The 18,939-nt window shown below is 44.8% G+C and overlaps 1 protein-coding gene across 1 annotated transcript in view; it reads right to left on the bottom strand.

The window, feature by feature from the left end:
* Nucleotides 1-8,852: 8,852 nt before the first annotated feature.
* LOC309516618 (uncharacterized protein) overlaps nt 8,853-18,939 on the bottom strand; it is a 35,784-nt gene continuing 25,697 nt past the window's right edge. The window contains exons 10-16 of the mRNA XM_082195378.1: nt 16,490-16,572; nt 15,556-15,712; nt 14,590-14,751; nt 14,338-14,463; nt 12,400-12,620; nt 12,018-12,058; nt 8,853-9,246 (exon numbers count right to left, since the gene is read on the bottom strand). Of these exons, the coding sequence (XP_082051504.1) occupies nt 9,149-9,246; nt 12,018-12,058; nt 12,400-12,620; nt 14,338-14,463; nt 14,590-14,751; nt 15,556-15,712; nt 16,490-16,572 (888 nt within the window). The 3' untranslated portion in view covers nt 8,853-9,148. The remainder of the gene's footprint in view (nt 9,247-12,017; nt 12,059-12,399; nt 12,621-14,337; nt 14,464-14,589; nt 14,752-15,555; nt 15,713-16,489; nt 16,573-18,939) is intronic.

Below are 18,939 nucleotides of genomic sequence, written 5' to 3' on the forward strand. Positions count from 1 at the left end.
TTAAAAGAATGGGAATGTGCTAAAGGGTATATGAAAAAACATTGTTCTGGAGGAAGTAGCTCAAGGTTTTCGTGGAGGAGAGGGCTTTCAGTGGCTACTAGCCATAAAGGCCATGTCCTGCCTCTACAGTTGGAGGCAGCAACACTTCTGAAAACCAATTGCTGGAAACCTAGGAGGCGGAGAATGCTCTTGTGCTCAAATCCTGGTTTAAGGCTTCCCACAGGCATCTGGCTGGCTATTGTAAGAACAGTATGCTGGACTGGGTGGGCCATTGGCCTGACCTAGTGGTCTCTTTGGTTCTTCTCCAGCTTTCAGCACCCTGACCTTCTGCTCTCTGGGATCCTCCGTGCAGTGGTGTAAGGAAGAGGGGTGCGGTGGCCCTCACTGAGGGGAGTGACAAAATAGCAAAAATATGTGTTTTTAAAATATATACGGTGGGACCTCAGGTTAAGAACTTAATACATTCTGGAGGTCTGTTCTTAACCAGAAACTGTTCATAACCTGAGGTACCACTTTAGCTAATGGGGCCTCCTGCTGCCGCTGCACCGCCAGCACACAATTTCTGTTCTCATCCTGAGGTAAAGTTCTTAACCCGAGCAGTGGCGTAGCGTGGGTTCTCAGCACCCGGGGCAAGGCAAGTAATTTGCGCCCCCTAACACGTGGATTTTAGCACTCGAGTCTCTTCCGCGCGCCCCCAGATGTTGCGCCAGGTGTGGCAGGCCCCCCTGCACCCCCCACGCTACGCCACTGCTCCCACCACAAGTCTTCAGGACAGCCATCCGAAGGCTGGCGCGGGGAGAAGGTCTCTCCGCCCCACCGCCAGCCTTCGGAGGAGGTCCGAGGACAGTGGGGTTCCTGCTTCCTCAAGGAGGGCCGGCCAAACGCGCCCCCCCAAATGTTGCGCCCGGTGCGGCCGGCACCCCTGGCACCCCCCACGCTACGCCACTGAACCCGAGGTACTATTTCTGGGTTAGCAGAGTCTGTAACCTGAAGCGTCTGTAACCCAAGGTACCACTGTATTAAAAAATGGGCTCGTAACACTTTTTTTGAAAAAATAACTTCGGCACCCCCCCGCACCCCCCTTCCTATGCCACTGGTAGCTAGGTGAGGCAGGTGGCATTGGGTGCCACACTGCGGGGACTGCAGCATGCCTGAGCCATGTATCTCTCCTGAGGGGGAGGCGGCGGGCGGACTGCCTGCAAGCTCCACACTGCTTTATTTTAGCAGCGTGGGGCTTGTGTCTGCCTGCAGGACACGCACGCCACACCGGGCACCCGGGCGGCTAGCTACGCCACTGCCTCCATGGTGCTCAACTTAAACCCAGAGCCTCTCCGTGTTCATAAAAACCACCTAGAAAAAGTATGTGGTGGGGTGACCCTTATTTAAGACTGGTGTAAGACTAAAAATTTTCTCAAGGGGAGTAGTGGGAAAAAGAGAAGTGTACATCAGAGTGGCAGAGAATGGTTGACAAAAAAAGCACGAGACACTTCCAGACAACTTGCTGAGCATAGAACTTGATCCGTTTGCAGGGAGTTTAGATGGCGTTGACTGTTTATTGAACATTTGTTCTGATTTGTTTGTGGGGAAGTTAGATGCCACTGCGTCAAACAAGTCTCATCCCACACTTTCCAGTGCATTTCCTGTCACTTTCCTTGCTGCAGAAAGGCTGATCTTTGGGGGAAGAGGGTTCCTTGTGCAAGAGCTCACAATTAACTTTCATGGTGCAGCCTGAATTTGCCAGTATATGATTGAATCCCACTCAGAAATTGTGGCAATGCCCTAAGAAGTCTTTCTTTGTTTCATCACAATTTCTCTCCTCCCCGCTTCCACTTCATTTTAGAGCACTTTTATTATCCTTGTGTGTTATGTTTTTGAGCATCGCCGCTTCAACACAATGGCAATCATTGTAACTCAAGCAAGGAATAACACAAATACTCCTCTTCTTTTCCTTCCGCAAAGAATAAAAAGCAGCATTTCTTATCTTTCTACATGCTTAAAAGGAGATATGGAATTTATGATACACAAGCCCTTCTCAGTCTCTTGTTTTCTGACTTGATGAGAGATCAACGTTAATTACTGCTTTGCTAAATAACAGAGTCCAGGAAAAGAGGTGTGTAATTTTTTGGAAGAATTATCTTCCTAAAGCTCATTGCCCATGGTTTCCTGCTGAATCAGGAATTTTTAGTTCAGCACTAACATAGATTTTCTGATAATTGATTTTCTAGATAAACGAGAGAAACAAAAATGCTGTCACAACACTGTTAGTAATACTCAACAGCAAATCCACCAAAAACAATGAACTTAACTCCATTGATTCTAATGGATCTCCTCTGATTATGACTGAGGGATTGTCCATATTTCCAGTTGCCCCATGCCTAGAAAGTGCAGGTCTGAGAGGTTTTCAGCTTGTCCCATGCTTTCTAGGCACAAGTCCAAGCAGTTTTGACTTTGCTCAGGTGCTTCACTCCAGAAAACCTGCTCTTCAGTGCTAAATCAGAACAAACAACAATCCACACAAAACCTGATTGCTGTTTGTTCTGATTCTGTGCTAAACCATGGTTTTCCCAGGGTACAGCTGCAAGGCAAATGGAAGTGTGGATGAACCCTTAGTTGTTTGGCTTCAAACCCTTGAACATGGGGTGGGAAAGCTGTGGCTTTCCAGATGTTGTTGGACTCCAGCTCCCATGAGCCCCAGCCAGCATGGCCAGTGGGCAGGGATGGTGGCAGTTTCCAGCAACATCTGGAAGGCCACAGGTTCCCCATCCCCGTTTGAAAGAGCCAGTTCACTTGCTTCAGTTGTTCTTCAGTTTTGATAGTATAGCTTGTCTTTGGAACCACAGCAGACAAGAAGTAGCAGAGCTTTGCCCTGGTGAGCCTTCCTAAGTCATCAAAACAACTTCTCAAGCCATCTTGAACAGAAGGTATTAACTTGCAACGTTGATGCTTTTTGCAGCTTAAGGGCAAGTTAATGAATCGAAAAGGGAAATGATGCGCAGAAGCAGCACCTCAAGTTACAGAATTTTCAGGGTGCGCACGGCACCCTGAAACAAATTAAATCTGTCACCAGAGGTGCCACTGTACTGTTCCACTGTTCCTGGGCAGCTTCAGGATCCTGGTCAGGAGCAGGAAGAGGGGGAGGTTCCCACCATTCCTCATCAGAGCTGTAATCCTCAATCTGGTCTCTGACAGGGACACATTTAAAGGGGGAAAGATCTAGGACAACTGTGAGATGGGAAGAGTTTCTCTCCTACATTGATGGGGGACAGACCAGTGCAGATACACATTTTGTTCTGGTGTGGACAAGCCACTGGTTGTCCGCCGTGGATCTGTTTCACCTTATGTTCTTGATTAAGCCTAGTTGCCTTAGCAACTGCAGCGCTTTACCCTTTCATCCTGGCCATCTGCCTCCTTTGAAGCAGTTTCCACAAGTTGTGGTGCAATGCAAAAATAAAACAAAATGCTGAGTCGCAGGGCTTGTTTTGCCATGGGTGAAAATGTTCAGGAAGCACCACTTCATTCCTGTTTCAGCTCTGCACTTAATCTGATCTTTTAGAACATCCCAGATGTAGCATGGCAACATCCTAGGATTTCCAGATCTCATCACTGCTCCAGAGAATCAGAGGCTTGCAGCTTCCAGCCCCTCCTATCCCTCACTGGAACTACCTCAATTGTACACAATTTTTGTGTCACTATCATCCCTTGTCCCATGGATAGCTGATGCACTGATGACAGAGGAAACACCCTCTAATTGTTTTGCAGTTCTTGTCCAGCTGGCTTTCTAATCTCAAGCTCACCCACTCAGAAAATGTGTTAGGTGGAGGATTTTAGTCTCTGATGAACAGAGTTTCTGGCTCCAAAGACACTGGTAGCTTTTAACCTGATCCTCATGGTTCAGAGAGCAGAGAGGCCTTATTGGCAAGCCTAACAGGAATGGGAGGCCCCATAAGATCTCAAGATATTGTGTGCAAAATAATGATTGCCTAAAGTTCACCCTTGGGACGCGGGTGGCGCTGTGGGTTAAAGCCTCAGCACCTAGGGCTTGCCGATCGAAAGGTCGGCAGTTCGAATCCCCGCAGCGGGGTGCGCTCCCGTCATTCGGTCCCAGCGCCTGCCAACCTAGCAGTTCGAAAGCACCTCCGGGTGCAAGTAGATAAATAGGTACCGCTTACCAGCGGGAAGGTAAATGGCGTTCCGTGTGCTGCGCTGGCTCGCCAGATGCAGCTTTGTCACGCTGGCCACGTGACCCGGAAGTGTCTCCGGACAGCGCTGGCCCCCGGCCTCTTGAGTGAGATGGGCACACAAACCCCAGAGTCTGTCAAGACTGGCCCGTTCGGGCAGGGGTACCTTTACCTTTACCTTTAAAGTTCACCCTTACTAATACTCAAAAAAAGTGGGGGGATGCTCAAACTAGGGAGGGATGAACTTGCCAGCCTCTACCCCATGTTCCCACAGGCACTTGGTTGTACCCATTCTGCCCCCACCATTGAGCAAGAAGGCTTTCAGTTGTGTGCCCTTAAGAGCCTCCTTCTGTCACGGCTTTGGACCACCTCTCCTCTGGTAACTGCGGTTCTGAGAAGGAGGGGGAGGAGGGGGAGGAGAACCCACCCCCAGGTCTTTCCTGTTTGGGACTGTTATCCCTGGAGCCTGCATCCCCTTCTCTGAGACTGAAGGAAACACTGCTAGCAGATGTTGATGGTTGGTCTACAGACCCCCTCAGGGGATCAAGCAATACCACAGCTGGAAAGTCCATTACCCCAAAAGGAGCTAAGAGGAAGGGCCCTTTAAATAGTCAGGAGGCTATTTACTCACTGGGTGGGGCCTCCAGTCAAAGGCTCCCTTGTGCTGCTATTACAACTCAGCCAGGTCTTTGTTGAGGCAACTTGGACGGTTGGCCTCAGCTCTCAGAGAGCTATCTGTGGTGCTGAACCCAGACCTTAATCTCCCTCCAAGGGGCTAACCTTTGCCTTGCTCCTCTGCCTGGACAACCAGCAATGTCTGACCTCTCCTTGTTTGGCCAATCACCCTCCTGGGTGGTGGAAGTCCCTGTGGACTGTGACTGATCAACATGGGACAGTTGGGTGAGTTAAATGGGGGTGCCTGGTGTGTTCACCTCCTGCTCAGTTTGAGCTCCATGAATTCTTTTTGAAGGCCTGAAGGGGGCTGCTCTATCACTGTTAACTGCCCCACGGCATCGGGATGAAGCCAGCTGAGTCAGGGCAGTTTTACTTGGTGACATTTCATTCAGTAATTGTTTCCTTTTTATGAGTTCTTGTTAGTGCCATGATTGGCATGAAGTGTATAACAGAACATGACCTTAAGAGAGAACTTTTAATGGGTTTTTCCGCAGGCTGGAGGGTGCTACATATGAGATGCAAAGGCTATGGGCTTTTCCACAATGGTTGCAATTAATAGATTGCAGGACCATGGACCTATTCACCTCATTAGGGAGGATAATAAAGGCAGACTTCGATTTTACTGGCCTTGGGCTTGTTCTCTGCTGTTCTTCAGTTTTGTCAAGGACATAGACTGAAACGATTTACCTTGTTTAGTGTTTCTTTTCCCGACTGTCAAAAACTGCCTTCCATTTTTTGGCACCACTGATGTTGTCTTTGGGTTGCCTTTGTTCCCCCATTGCTATTTCCCTTTATGGTTCTTTCCCTTCATAGTACTCAACCTCATCTTCCTTCACTGCTGATGTATTGGCTGTGACAACCCATGTGATTTTGTTGATGATGTTACAGAGTGGATGGCAACTAAGGTCAAGGGCAGTGAGGGAGAAGAAGAAGAAGAAGAAGAAGAAGAAGAAGAAGAAGAAGAAGAAGAAGAAGAAGAAGAAGAAGAAGAAGAAGGAAAATTGTACCAAGAAGCAATAGTCAGGGGAATAAGCAACGCATTGAAACAATGTGAATTTGAAGAGCAATTCAAGTTGAATAATCTCACTTTTTTGTTCAAAAATGAAGTGCCAGTTCTCATATATTTATAGAAGTGGCGTGGGTGCCAGCCCAAAGTTCCAATACTCCATACTAGGGAGTCCTGTCACACAAAAAATCCCTGACTTCCCCATTTTTTGGTGGATTTTTTCCTCCCCCTGGAGAAATTCAGTGGAAATGGTCAGCACACTTTCTCTGCCCACCAGCATGTTTTGAGAGGCCATTTTTGCTGACCACTCTAAAAGATCCTCCTTCTGCTACCCATCTCTTGCTTCCTGCACCTTGGAGGCCTCCAGCTCTGCCATTTCACTGTCCTCTACTGCACTTTTCCCAGTTATCTTCAGTAATGTGAGCTATGTGTTGTGGGGAAAGTTCTGTCTCCACCACCTCATTCCTTGTTCCTTCCTTTGATGTCCAGGCTTACCTGTCTACATTGTTCATATCGAGGGCACTGTTTCACCTCCAGCAAGGCAATCATCATCACCTTAATCACCATTTCTAATGAAGCTCAAGCTCCTTTGCAGTACTCCAACCCTTCAAAGCATTGCTTAGTACAAATGCTGGTTAACCACAGGGTTTTGATGTTCTCGTTTTTATGCCCTTGCACTTTCTCCTGACCACCACATTGTTGCACACACAAGCAAGTAGCTCGCTTTCATCAAAAGGCTCCGTCAGTCGATTTGGCTCAGCAAGCTGCCATTCAAAAGTCCTTAGCCTGCTGTTGGCAATACTTGTGCGGTTGAATTTGAGGAATGTTGATCGGGAAGCTTGGGATTCTGATTCTGGCAAAACTCCCATGGTGGTGAAGTAAGGTGTGGCAAGACAAATTATCACAGCAAAAACAAAAAATGCACTGAGCAGCCAATGGAAGCATCCAGTTATGCCAACCCAAAGTGGCAGGAAACTGTCACATGAATCCTCCCAGACAATCAGGAGTCTAAGGAGGCAATGCTAATATTTCCCTGCTGTTCTCACCTCCGCCAACAGGGGGTCAGTGCTAACGTGCAGTCACTGTATTATAGAGGAGACCCTGGTTCAAATCTTGCTACCAGACAAAAAAAGTGCTGAAGGCCAACCACCAGGCAGCACAGCCAATCCATGATCAGTGGTTTGTTGACGCGGTCTTTTTTAAAGGATTGTGCTATTTTAGGGATTGTATGTATTTTACATTATTTTATTTGATGTTTTAATGTGTTGTAAACCACTTTGAGAAATTTTTTCTTAATAATGTAAAGTGGAGTAGAAATGAAAATCATCATCATCATCTTTATCTATTTGATGTTGTTGTAAGCAGACCTGTTTCTTGTGCAAAGGGCAGTATATAAATATTCTAAATAAGTAAATAAACATGGAAATGGGGAGGGGTGTAGGGGGAGATTACTGGTCCTCCATATAGCCGTAGCCATTCTTTGTCACCTAAAGCTGCCCAACCCTGGTTACAGCTGGAGAGGTTCCATGGCTGAAGTGAAGGGTGGTGCTCATTAGGACTGGTAGGGTGGAATTCAGGGAGGTTGACAGTAGGGGGAGCCAGAGCAAGCTGCTAGCCAGTGAGGCAGAGCCAACTAATCTTGTTTTTGTCCCCAACCTCCTCCCTTCTGGCCCTTCTGCTTGTTATTTCTGCCTGTTCACCTGTCCTCTCTGAGCATGTGACTAGGGCTGTGTCATCCATTCCAGGCAGTTCTACATACTGGGGTAGGAGGGAGAGCAAAGAAATGGGTAGCTGGGAGAGAATCAAGGAGCAGGTAGTCCCACTGGGGGTATTTTGCTCAGACAAGACCCCACAAAATCCAAAGGTGGTTCTGTGTTGCCTTCCTGTTCACCACAAGTTTGAGTTTTTGAGAAGTTCTTTAGCAAAACACAGTAGTTGCAGAAGGAGGTGGGAGGAGACAGAGAAGAATGAAAGGGTAAGCTGATAACTGAGAATGTGGCTGGAGGATATTCATTAAGCTCCCTTTGAGGATTGGACTCTCTTTCTGTGGATGAAACGGTAAATAGAAAAAGATGTAGAAGAAAAAGAGTCAAAGCCAAAAAGCCCAGGTCTCAAATGTTATTACAAGAAAATTCTTGGAATGTAACTAAAAGAGCAAAACTGCAAGGTGAGCTGGAAGCTAAAAAGCTGAAGTAACGCCTTTGTTTTCTGGGAAATAGCCTGGCTAAATTCCATATCTGCAGCCCTATGAACCTGTGTAAAAATGCCTGATTTCTTTAGAGGAACCAACCTAAGCTGAGGGACTCTCTGCTGGGTTTTCTACCTGCTCCTTTCAGCAATACACACAGGTCCTGCTATCCAAATGCTCAGTATATGAAAATTCACTTATCCAAACATGAGCAATTAGTACTCAAACCTCGCTATGCACACTGCAGATTCAGATACCCAAACATCTAGACCTTCACATAGTACTGTAAACAGATTATCAGCCTTAAACAAGCCTTACTTTTTTGTGTGTTTAGCTGGCCTGCGGCTTTCATTTCATCAAAAACCATGATGAGAAGGAGCAGGGAGGGAGAAGGAGAGATTGCACAAATATGAGAGCATTCCCCCCCCCTTACTTTTTTGCCCTCTGCAAGGTTTCAGATGGTTTCCCTGGGTTTCCCCAGGTTTTTTCATCATTTGCAGATCAAAATTCCTTGGTTGGGAATGCATTAAAAAAATTCCAATAGGAACCAATGGAAATCATCAAGTCATTATACAAACACTCACCTAACAAACAATTTCCTGAGAAATTGTGTTTGGATAGCAGGACCTGTGTGTAAATTGCTTCGAATAAAGACAGATCTTTGCACCCCCAAAATAAGTATTGAAGTCTGGTTTTTTTCTACAATAAAAAACACTGGTTCTTTCCCAATTTTATCCTTTCTCATGGAATCCCACAATGATTACATTTTTGAGAACCCTAAATATAAAACCATGAAACGATCTCATGTTTTATAGGAAATAATGCTTTATTAGCTATTAGCAAGCAAGGCAGTTGACTGTAAAGGTCACCTAACAGTGTGCTTTTTCTTCCTTATGCAAAGGTTTCATGTAGATGCACACACATACATAACAGAAAATGTGTGTTGTTTTTGTTAATTTGGAGAACTTGCTGATAACTATTTTTTTTAATAATAAAAAAGGAAGGCATACTGCAACACGCATGAAGATTCTGTGATGTTAAACTCTCTCAGCTGTATCCACAGAACTATAATCTTGGGGCACTATTGATGGCAGGTTCTTTTCAATAGCTGGACTGTTTGACCTGCTCACGAGAAGAGACGACCTTTCCATCTTCAACCTCCTCGACAATCATGCGGACTTGACGTGAGGTCTTTGTCACTGCAAGAGAAGAATTGGAGAGAGGGTTTATTTCCCCTTCAGATGTTTCATAACTTCACCAGATAACTCCATCTCAAAAACGGAATGATCAGGACTTCCGGGGTTGGCGCGATCTGGGAATGGCGGATTCCCTCCGAGCTCCGGAGGGAATCGGCTCAGCGGGGGACGGGTCTTTGCCGTGCCGGCGACACGGGGACCCTTAAAACCGCAGGCACGAAAGCCTGCGGACTGAAGACTCGGTGGGTGCCTTAAGCGCCCCCCCTGATTCGCAAAGAGCCTTTTTAAAGGCTGCGGAGGGGATACGGGGGGTGGCGTGGCACCGAGAGTCCATCGCTACCTCTGCTGAGCGAAGCCGCGAGCCATGACCGGAGAGCGCTGACTTCCTTCCTTGAAATTCGGCTGGGAAAAAGAACCCGTGAGTTAATTGAATTTGGATTCTAAGAATTTTACCTATTGAATTTGAGACGATCGGGGGATGTGTTAAAAGGAAGTCCGCACCCCCCCCCCTTGCAGATGATCCAGAGCAACGATAAAAGAACTAAGCTGGAGTGCCTACCCTGTAAAGGGTGAGTTTAAAAAGACAGTAACTTCCAAGATTTGGAAAAGATTTTTTTTTTTGAGCAGGAGAGAGGAGTGTTGGAAGGGGTATATTTCTGTTGTAAGCAACCCCCCCCTCCCGGGCCCGGGAGTGTCCTACTTTGGAGCTGGTATAAGAAGAGCAGAGTTTGACAGCTGTCAAAGCTGTCAAACGGACTGTTAATAGTAGAAAAATTGCTACTTAAGACCCCTCTGGATTAAAAGGAGTTACAATTGAACTAAAATTGTTGGAAACAAAGAATCAATAATAAGACAGAGGACTGTTGGAGAAAAGAACACTAAGTAACCAGATTCCCTCTAGGGGGAAATCTGTGGAATTACAATGGCTGTGGATGGAAAGATACTGGGAGAAATCGAAAGGATGTTTTATTTGGTTGGAATCTTACAGGAACAGACTACGGCTATGAGTGAACAATTGATGACCTTGAATCCTGAAACAAGTAGTTCTGTTCAATGTAATGAGAACCTGGCTGAGAAAGAATCCACAGCTGAGCCGGAAATGATAACCAAAGAAGAGGAGAAGACAAAACAAGAAAGAGAAGAACTGAAATGGGAAAATATTGTCCAGAAGCTGACATCTGTGGAATATAAACAAGGAGACTATTGGACTGAACCTACTACAAATCTACGAAAGATCCAGAAGATGAAAGTGGAGGCCCTGGGAATTTATGAAATCAAGGAATTTAAAATAAAGAAATATAATTGGGGCCTCCACATAGACTCTGACTTTGATTATGTTCAAAATTCATGCCTTGTGGAAATTCCTCAGCAGTTGCTTGAAAATATGGGAAGAGATTTTGGACTGACTGTGAAAGAACTCTTTCGAGACCTGAAGACCGACATAAAGGATTGCCAACTAGGCCGGCGGAGAGGGACTGAAAGAGATTTGAGAGCCTCGGACGTAAGGAATCCGGGCTAATAATTGCTATTTTGGACATGTTTTCGGAAGGGACACAAACCGGGGAAGGGAGGGAGGGAAGAATCTAGTTTCAACAACACTTAAGACTATGGGATTTAGCTAACAAGATTATTATTTAAGACAAAATGGGAAATCGTTGGAAGGGAACTGAGGTCCAACTTAGAATAAATTTAATTTTGCTTTTTTATATATATAAAGGACTAATATTAAGATGGATAAGGAAATGCCAATTTGCTGATACAAATTTGGGAATAGGGATGCAAGGGAGGGGGTGGGGGGAAGTCAATGACCAGGGTTAGAAAATAAGTTTTTTCTGGAAACTATATATGTTTGTTGTTTTACTTTTCTGTTTGTTTGTTTTTATGTTTTTTGTGTTTTTGTCTTTGTCTATATAAAATGTGAAAACCCAATAAAAATTTTATTAAAAAAAAAAAAATCAAAAACGGAATGATCAGGAGGTGAGAGGACCCGAGAAGCTTATATAGGGTCCTCAGCCAACTGGGAGGCTGAACTGGGAGCCAATCAGGCCTTGAGGGAAGGAACAAGGAAGGCTGTCAGAATAGCAGAGATGAATACCTCATCTACTTTCCTCTTATCTACTTGGAATTGTTGGGGGAAACAGGAATTGTGTGGGCTGGGGTGTCATTAGCAGCGCAGTCCTAGGCATGTTTGCTCAGAGTTCAGTGAGTTCAGTGTGACTATGGCTGCACACACATTATACCTTTGAAGCACATTTGAAGCACATTTTCTCCTCAAAGAATTCTGGGCACTGTGGTTGCTAGGGATTGCAATTCTATGGGGGTAAACTAAGGTGCCCAGACCTTTTTGAGGGGAAAAATGATTTTCAAATGTGCTTTAAATGTATAATGTGTGCACAGCTTTACTCCCAGTAAGTGCATTTAGGAAAGCATCATAATATTTTTCTGAACAGCCTGAAATCTGCTCAGGATTCTAGCCAAGGGTGATAGTAACACTGCAATCCAAGATGGTGATGCTGGTGAACAGCATTCTTTGATGTGCAGAGATAGTTTCATCCTGACTCACTTAGCAGTGGCAGCAGTTAACATCACAAAAGATGAAGGGTCTTAGTGTTCAGATTATCTCCTTACCATTTGTGGTGGTCCTTCAGCTACTGTTTTTAGAAGGCTACTGGGTTTGGCTAAAAATGGGACAAGTCAGGGCCTCTTGAAAGGCTCCACTATATTTCCCCCATAATCTGAGAACTGAACTTTTTTTAGTTGGCATGCATTCTTACCATCTCTTGCGGACACAGCTGCGTTGTACTGGGAACTGATGCTGTAAGAAAAGGAGGAAAGAAACATCGCCAAGTTAGAAATGCAGACTGCTTTTCTAGAATACATTATGAAATGCCAGTGTGATAATACAAAAAAAAAAGGAAATCCTAAAAATGCATCTTAAATATGGAAACAGGGCTGCGTACCAATTACAGTGTTGTTCGTTGATTAGATAATCGAATAATGAATGGATCTATTAATGCCAGCACCACCAAAATCTGGATAAAATTGCTTTTAAGATATTGAAGGAACCTCCCTGTTTTGCTCCATGTGAGCTGTTTTAGAACTCCCTTCTTGCTATCCCTCCTCAGCACAGCCATCCCAGCCCATCTTTATACATACTGGGCTTCCTCTCCCTCCAACAGACGGCGATAGGTGGCGATCTCCTGTTCCAGGCGGGTCTTGACATCGAGAAGGATCTTGTATTCGTGGTTCTGGCGCTCCATGTCACACCTCAGCTCAGCCAGTTGCTCCTCCATGCTGCTGATCATAACCTGGATCTGGGCGAGCTGGGAGCCATAGCGAGACTCTGTATCTGCCAGGGTGGCTTCCAGTGCTGCTTTCTGGAGGAAGAGAATTGAGAGGAGGGTCACATTCATTGCTTTGAGAACTTTGGAAGATTATCAGGTATATAACAATGACAGTAGTGGGCTGCACGCTGGTTTTGTTATGTACTGAGGTTCTCACCCTGGGCCAGCAGGGGAATACTGTAGATAGTTATGCAAATCAGGGATCGAAAGTTACGTTCAGTGATTGGATAGTTTTAGAAAATTGTTACAGTTACGTTGTAATGGAGCTCTATATAAGCAGGCTGACTGAACCCTTCAGTTCAGTTCTGTTCTGGCCTGTGAATAAACAAGAGCTGTTTGAAGAATCGCTGTGTCGTCTGATATGTTCACCCACAACTTAACAGGTTTCATGAAATATTTCAAGGAGGGATGGAGGGAAATTGATTTTGGTTTGCAAACCAAAACACAACTATCCTTCAAAATTTGCACTTTTCTAGATTTTGTGGTGCAGCTTCCTAACCAAATAATATGCATATATTAGAGGAAATTTCCATAAAATTCATTATGTTGAGGGATGTTGCTTGCAAAAAAAGGGAGTGTCTATATAAAAATGTGTTTATCAGAAAGAATTCAGGCAAAATTCTAAAACCCTTGCACATTACTACTGAGATGTGGAGAACTGGATTAAAGATTGGAAAACTGAGAAAGTGACAGAAACCAACATTGTCAGATTTGTCAAATCAGGAATAACATCCAAAGTCCTTAGATAAATGCAGGTGTCCAATCAGCAAATAGCTTTGGGTTATGGAGCGTGCTGGATCAGGCCAAAGCTCTCTCTGTTCCAACATCCTGTTCTCACAGTGGCCAACCAGATGCATGTGGGAAGCCTCAAAGCAGCCCACAAATGCTTATGCCGTGATAAAAATTTGTTAGTCTTTAAGGTGCCACAAGAATCTAGGTTGTTGTTTTTTTGCACAAGAGTTACCCAGCTACCACTCTGGAAATAGATACACAACTTGTTGTTGCATTCATATTTCACCCAAGAAGCTTAAAGTAGCTTCACTCACTCACTCACTCACTCACACAGGCACACATTTCATCCTCATGAAATACAGTGGGATAAGAGATGGTGACTGGTCCAAGGTCACCTAGTGAACTTCATGACCGCATGGGGATCTGGTCTCCCTGGTCCTAGTCTGACAAACTAGCCATGAAACCACATTTTAATCATCCCATATTAAACTTCTGCAGAGCCTCTAGGCTATGAGACAAGAGCAGCAGGGCGACTCGCTCCATCGCTTCTCAGTGCCACACCTCTGACTTTCTCACCCAAAGAACGCAAAGACTGCAATCTGATACAGTGTAGTGTATATAGGCTGCACACTTCGCCGGAAGTAAGTCCTACCTAATTCAACGAGCTCAATAGACATATATAAGATTGCACCATTTGTCACCACCAACCTATCCCATTGAGTTCAATGGGATTTAAGCACAGTTCACTTTTGAGCCCTGTGTGTCTCTGTGCTCTTAACTACCTTTTTTTTTTTCTTGAGCTATTAAGGAGCAGTCAAAAGCAAAGTTGCACTCTGTGTAAGGACACACTAATGATATTGTCCAAAAGAGGGGAAGTGGGCAATGTTACACAATGGCCAGAAACGCACCGCAAATCATTCAAATGAAAAGCTCCTACTTCTTGGACTGTGTCACTGAGATAGAGCCAAGGGGACATTCAGAGATTCATCATCCTCCCCAGTTCCACGTGCCCCCTTACCGTGCTGAGTTGAGTCTGCAACTCTATCTCCAAGCTTTGGACGCTCCGCCTCAGTTCTGTGATCTCCGACTTGCCGCTCTGCAGCTGCTCTGTGTGGATGGCAACTTCGCGGTTCAGCTCTTCGGTCTGCAAGGAAAAGGAGAAGACGTGCTGCTCACATGAAACTCAGAGCACCGAGTATCCACTTGAGAACCTGTGGCACTCTTTTTCTCCCCCTCCAGAAAGCCCCTTCATCCTGAGAGGAAGTCCCACCTTGCTGAAGAACCACTGCTCAGCATCCTTGCGGTTCTTCTCTGCCAGGTGCTCATACTGCTCACGCATCTCTGCCAGGATCTTGGTCAGGTCCACTCCAGGAGCAGCGTCCATTTCCACGGAGATCTCACCACCCATCTGGCTTCGGAGGACAGCCATTTCCTGGAAAGTGAGGAAAACATGGAAAGTTTATTAGCTTTGTTTTGGTTTTGTTTTTTGTCCTCTACTCTGGGTTAAGGAGGGAACTGCATGCAGATGAAGGTGATGAATGGTTGGTGAAGGACCCTGTGTGAGATGCAGGGAAGGGAAGTTCTCCCAGGGTGGGAGGTTGGGAGAAGAAAAGGAAGGTCCCAGGTGAGAGCTGAGAGGGTTCACCTTTTTCTGTATGGGACAAGAGTTAAGACCTACCTGTGAGAGAGGACTCTGCATTCTATTTTTACTTTCTTTTTTAAAAAATTGTTTAGATCATTTGTTTTTTATTGTAATGTATTCTGAACATTCTTAATAAAAAAGAAAGAATGTTTATTTGCTTATCTGTTCCAGCTGTGACATGGGAGTCCAAAACCACATAGATATGTGCCTTATGGCAGATTAGCCTACTTGTCCAAGTTGTCCATCTCTCCCAAAACAACTGGAATCAGCTCTCCTGGGTTTAGCAGGGGACCTTTTGAATGCAAAGCATATACTCCACCACTGAATAAAGCCATGGTCCTTTGAAGACAGGATCTGTCTCGGTGGCTAGCAAGCAGGCTTTGACCAGCTGCTCAACTGCTATGAATAAGACTTTCTGCATACCGTCACAAGCCACCCTAAATGTGGGTTTGTCCCGGTACTCCACATACCAGATCTTGAGCATGGCAGTACAGGCACATGACTGGTTGGTTATGGGACTGCAGGCAGCAAGTGTAGGATGCTTTACTTGCCACTGGCCATGCGATACAGGTTCATGGCAGCTTTGCCTCTCACCTCTTCATGGTTCTTCCTGAGATAAGCCAGCTCCTCCTTCAGGTTCTCAATCTGCATCTCCAGGTCTGCCCTGGCCAGGGTCAGCTCATCCAAGACTCTGCGCAGCCCATTGATGTCAGCCTCCACATTCATGCGCATAGCTTGCTCTGTCTCAAACCTGGAAGCAGAAAAAAGGACAGATTAAATTAAGATATCCCCTTTTCATATTGTTTTGTTTTGTTTTGTTCCACATAGTTTTGCTTACTGTATTTTTCCATGTATTAGATGAGGTTTTTCGGCTCAAAAATATGTCAAAAAACTGGGGTTGTCCAAGGCACAGATAGTGGCATGGGGGGAAAGCTGTGCGCCACCAGCCAGCTGGTTGGCGGGCATGCAACTCCCCCCCCATGCCGCTGTGGGAGGCATGCACTGTAGGGAGCGTTTCCCGCCTACAGTGGCATGGGGGAGCGGCTGCCCACTTTGCCAACCCCCAGCAACAGCCCTGCTCAACAACTTTGGGCCATCTCCCCTCATTTTCTTTAAATTTAGTCCCCCAAAATAGGGGACGTCTTATACACAGAAAAATACAGTATTTGCTTTTTCAGACTAGTTGCTCATGACAGGCCTTCAGTTAAGTTTCTTGGTATATGAGATGTCAGATTATCCAGCCTCGTTTGTTGGCTTCCTAATCCAGCCTGCTAATTACACCTTGCTTGTGTTCTGGACCAAACTCTGTGTTTCTAAACCTAATTTTTCTTTCCTTGCTCCAACTTGTTTAGTGGCTTTTAGAACTGCCGTGGAAGCTGTCGGCCTATTTGAATCCTAGCACCCGTGCTTAATATGGCTGAAGCAACTTCATCAGTCCAGGGAGCCGTAGATTGGAGACCCTTCTCCAAATGAAATGTTTGTTCCACCTGCTCATGGTTCATACATATTCTGCGGAAGCACAACTTACTTGGTTCTGAAGTCATCGGCTGCCAGGCGGGCATTGTCAATCTGCAGGACGATGCCAGCATTGTCAACAGTGGCGGCTAATATCTGGGGAAAGAACAAGTAGTCTTAAAGAGAAGTCTTAAAGAGGCTTGTCTGAATTATGTAGTCTCTTAAGTATACAGGACAAGAGCAGGCATTAAGTGATGCCTAGGGTGGAAGTTAGAATGGCAGTTCATGGCACCAAGGTAATATGCATCAGGTCCGCCTGGATAGCTCAGCTGGCTGGAGTGGGGTGCTGATAATGTCAAGTTTGCAGGTTCTATCTGCATATAGCACAGCTGTATTGCAGGGGGTTGGACTGGATGGTCTTCAGGGTCCCGTCCAACTCTACAATTCTATGATTCTATGATCTATCCATCAGGCTTACTCTACCCATCACTGCCACTATTGGGTTGACCATATTAATAGCAATCCCTACTCATTCCTGTGGAACACCTTCCCATCAGATGTCAAGGAAATAAACAACTATCTGACTTTTTGAAGGCAGCCCTGTTTAGGGAAGTTTTTAATGTTTGATGTTTTATTGCCTTATTATTATTATTATTATTATTATTATTATTCTGTTGGGAGCCACCCAGAGTGGCTGGGGAAACCCAGCCAGATGGGTGGGGTGTAAAGAATAATTACTATTATTATTATTATTATTACCCAAATGGATTATGATAAACATGAGGAAACTGGAAAGCAGCCTTTGCCAACCTGCTGCTTGACAACTGTTTTGAACTACAACTCCCATCAGCCCTAGATAGCAGAGTCATGATGCCTGGAAATTGCCAGATTGGCAAAGTCTGCTGCCAAGCAAGGAAGGGACTTGTTCTCTGATGTTGTTATCCATTGGTTGCTCCTCATTAGGTGCCATTTTCAAGGAAGGACATCAGTAGATCAAGCAATGGATAGAGATTTCTGGTGATCCATGAGCAAACTCAGAAGCCTCAAGGCATAGATAGATTAGATGATAGATGATAGAAGATGATGATGATAGATAGATAGATAGATAGATAGATAGATAGATAGATAGATAGATAGCTATAGATAGATAGATAGATAGATAGATGATAGATAGATAGATAGATAGATAGATAGATAGATAGATGATAGATAGATAGATAGATAGATAGATAGATAGATAGATAGATAGATAGATAGATAGATAGATATAGATGATAGATAGATAGATAGATAGATAGATAGATAGATGATAGATAGATAGATAGATAGATAGATAGATGATAGATAGATAGATGATAGATAGATAGATAGATAGATGATAGATAGATAGATAGATAGATAGATAGATAGATAGATAGATAGATAGATGATAGATGATAGATAGATAGATATAGATAGATAGATAGATAGATAGATAGATAGATAGATAGATAGATAGATAGATAGATGATAGATAGATCGATGATAGATAGATAGATGATAGATAGATAGATAGATAGATAGATAGATAGATAGATAGATGATAGATAGATAGATAGATAGATAGAGATAGATGATAGATGATAGATAGATAGATAGATAGATAGATAGATAGATAGATAGATAGATGATAGATAGACACACACAAAAATTTTCACAATGCCCCTCAAATCAAATAATTACATTGTTTCCTGAGTTAATTCCCACCCTCAGTTGACTTCTCCACAGTGTTTTTCCACAAACCTTTTCTACTGAATTATATCTTTTCTGCTGCATTACATCTTTTTTACAAAAGGTTCCTCCTCTATTACAATTGTTTAGGTGAGACATCTTTCAAACTCAGGCTGCATTCGGATACTCATTTACACAAGGGTAAGTGCCACTGAACTCAATGGGATGTACTTCTGAGTAGAAGCGTATAACATTCTGCTGACAGCTCCTCATCTGTAAAATGCAGGGTGGGAAGATAGAAAGGGGGCAGGATACTCATGCAGTAGAGGGGGGTCTCAGCTGGTGTAGCTGGCATGGCAGCACAGAACTGCTGAAGTTCCACACATCATCTATTTTATTGTGTTTATATCCACCTTTTTTTCCCCTCCAAGGAACTCAAGGTAGTGCACATGGTTCCCCTCTTCACATAATCCCCACAACATCCCTGTGAGGTAGATTTGGCTGAAAGGCAGTGACTGGTCCAAGCTTCATTGCCAAGTGGGAATTTGAACCCTGGTCTCCCAGGTCCTGGTCCAAGCCAGCGTGCCACCCTGGCTCCCCACTCTCATCAGTATACCTGAAGGAGCGTCTTCACCCCCATCATTCTGCCCAGACACTGAGGTCCAGCGCTGAGGGCCTTCTGGCGGTTCCCTCATTGCGAGAAGCAAAGCTACAGGGAACCAGGCAAAGGGCCTTCGTGGTAGTGGCGCCCGCCCTGTGGAACACCTTCCCACTAGATGTCAAAGAGATAAACAACTACCTGACATTCAGAAG

Source organism: Podarcis vaucheri (genome assembly GCF_965113315.1).
Source record: "Podarcis vaucheri genome assembly, chromosome: 13".
In the NCBI taxonomy this organism is placed as follows: Eukaryota; Metazoa; Chordata; class Lepidosauria; order Squamata; family Lacertidae; genus Podarcis; species Podarcis vaucheri.